This window comes from Penaeus monodon, chromosome 33, assembly GCF_015228065.2.
Source record: "Penaeus monodon isolate SGIC_2016 chromosome 33, NSTDA_Pmon_1, whole genome shotgun sequence".
In the NCBI taxonomy this organism is placed as follows: Eukaryota; Metazoa; Arthropoda; class Malacostraca; order Decapoda; family Penaeidae; genus Penaeus; species Penaeus monodon.
Window position 1 is genome coordinate 32,734,536 of NC_051418.1, and position 460 is coordinate 32,734,995.

The window sequence follows — 460 nt, forward strand, 5'->3', positions numbered from 1 at the left end:
GACAAAGAATAAGGAGAAAACGAAAAAAGTAAGGTAACAAAGAAAAAGAAGACAAAGAAGAATATGAAGATGAAGGAAGAAGCAGAACAAGGAAGAAGAATACAAAGAAGAGAAAGAAGACAAAGAATATAAAGCAAACGGTTTCAACCAACCTTGGAATTTCTCTGTTTCCTCGTTAAACATTTCCTGGTTTGAGACGTCGATCACCCGACCCGTCACCGCATGATGAAGGCCCCGGGCGTCAGAAGCTTCAGAAGCATGAGGATTTACGATGTCGTTACCGTGAACTGGTCCATTACTTAGCTGGGGTTCACTATGATCCGTTTCGTATCCGTTGGCAGCTTGGAGTTGAAACGGCATACTGTTAAAGATTTGGGGTCCTCCGTAAACGGGTGAGAAACCTTGCATTTTTAGGAAAACGAATGGGTTGATTGGAGGTGCGAAGGTGTCGAGGATTTGG

General features: G+C 43.3%; 1 protein-coding gene across 1 annotated transcript in view; it reads right to left on the minus strand.

The window, feature by feature from the left end:
• Window positions 1–460, minus strand: part of LOC119594397 — a 1,822-nt gene that overhangs the window by 497 nt on the left and 865 nt on the right. Inside the window, exon 2 of the mRNA XM_037943470.1 lies at window positions 153–460. Coding sequence (XP_037799398.1) covers window positions 153–460 — 308 coding nt within the window. The remainder of the gene's footprint in view (window positions 1–152) is intronic.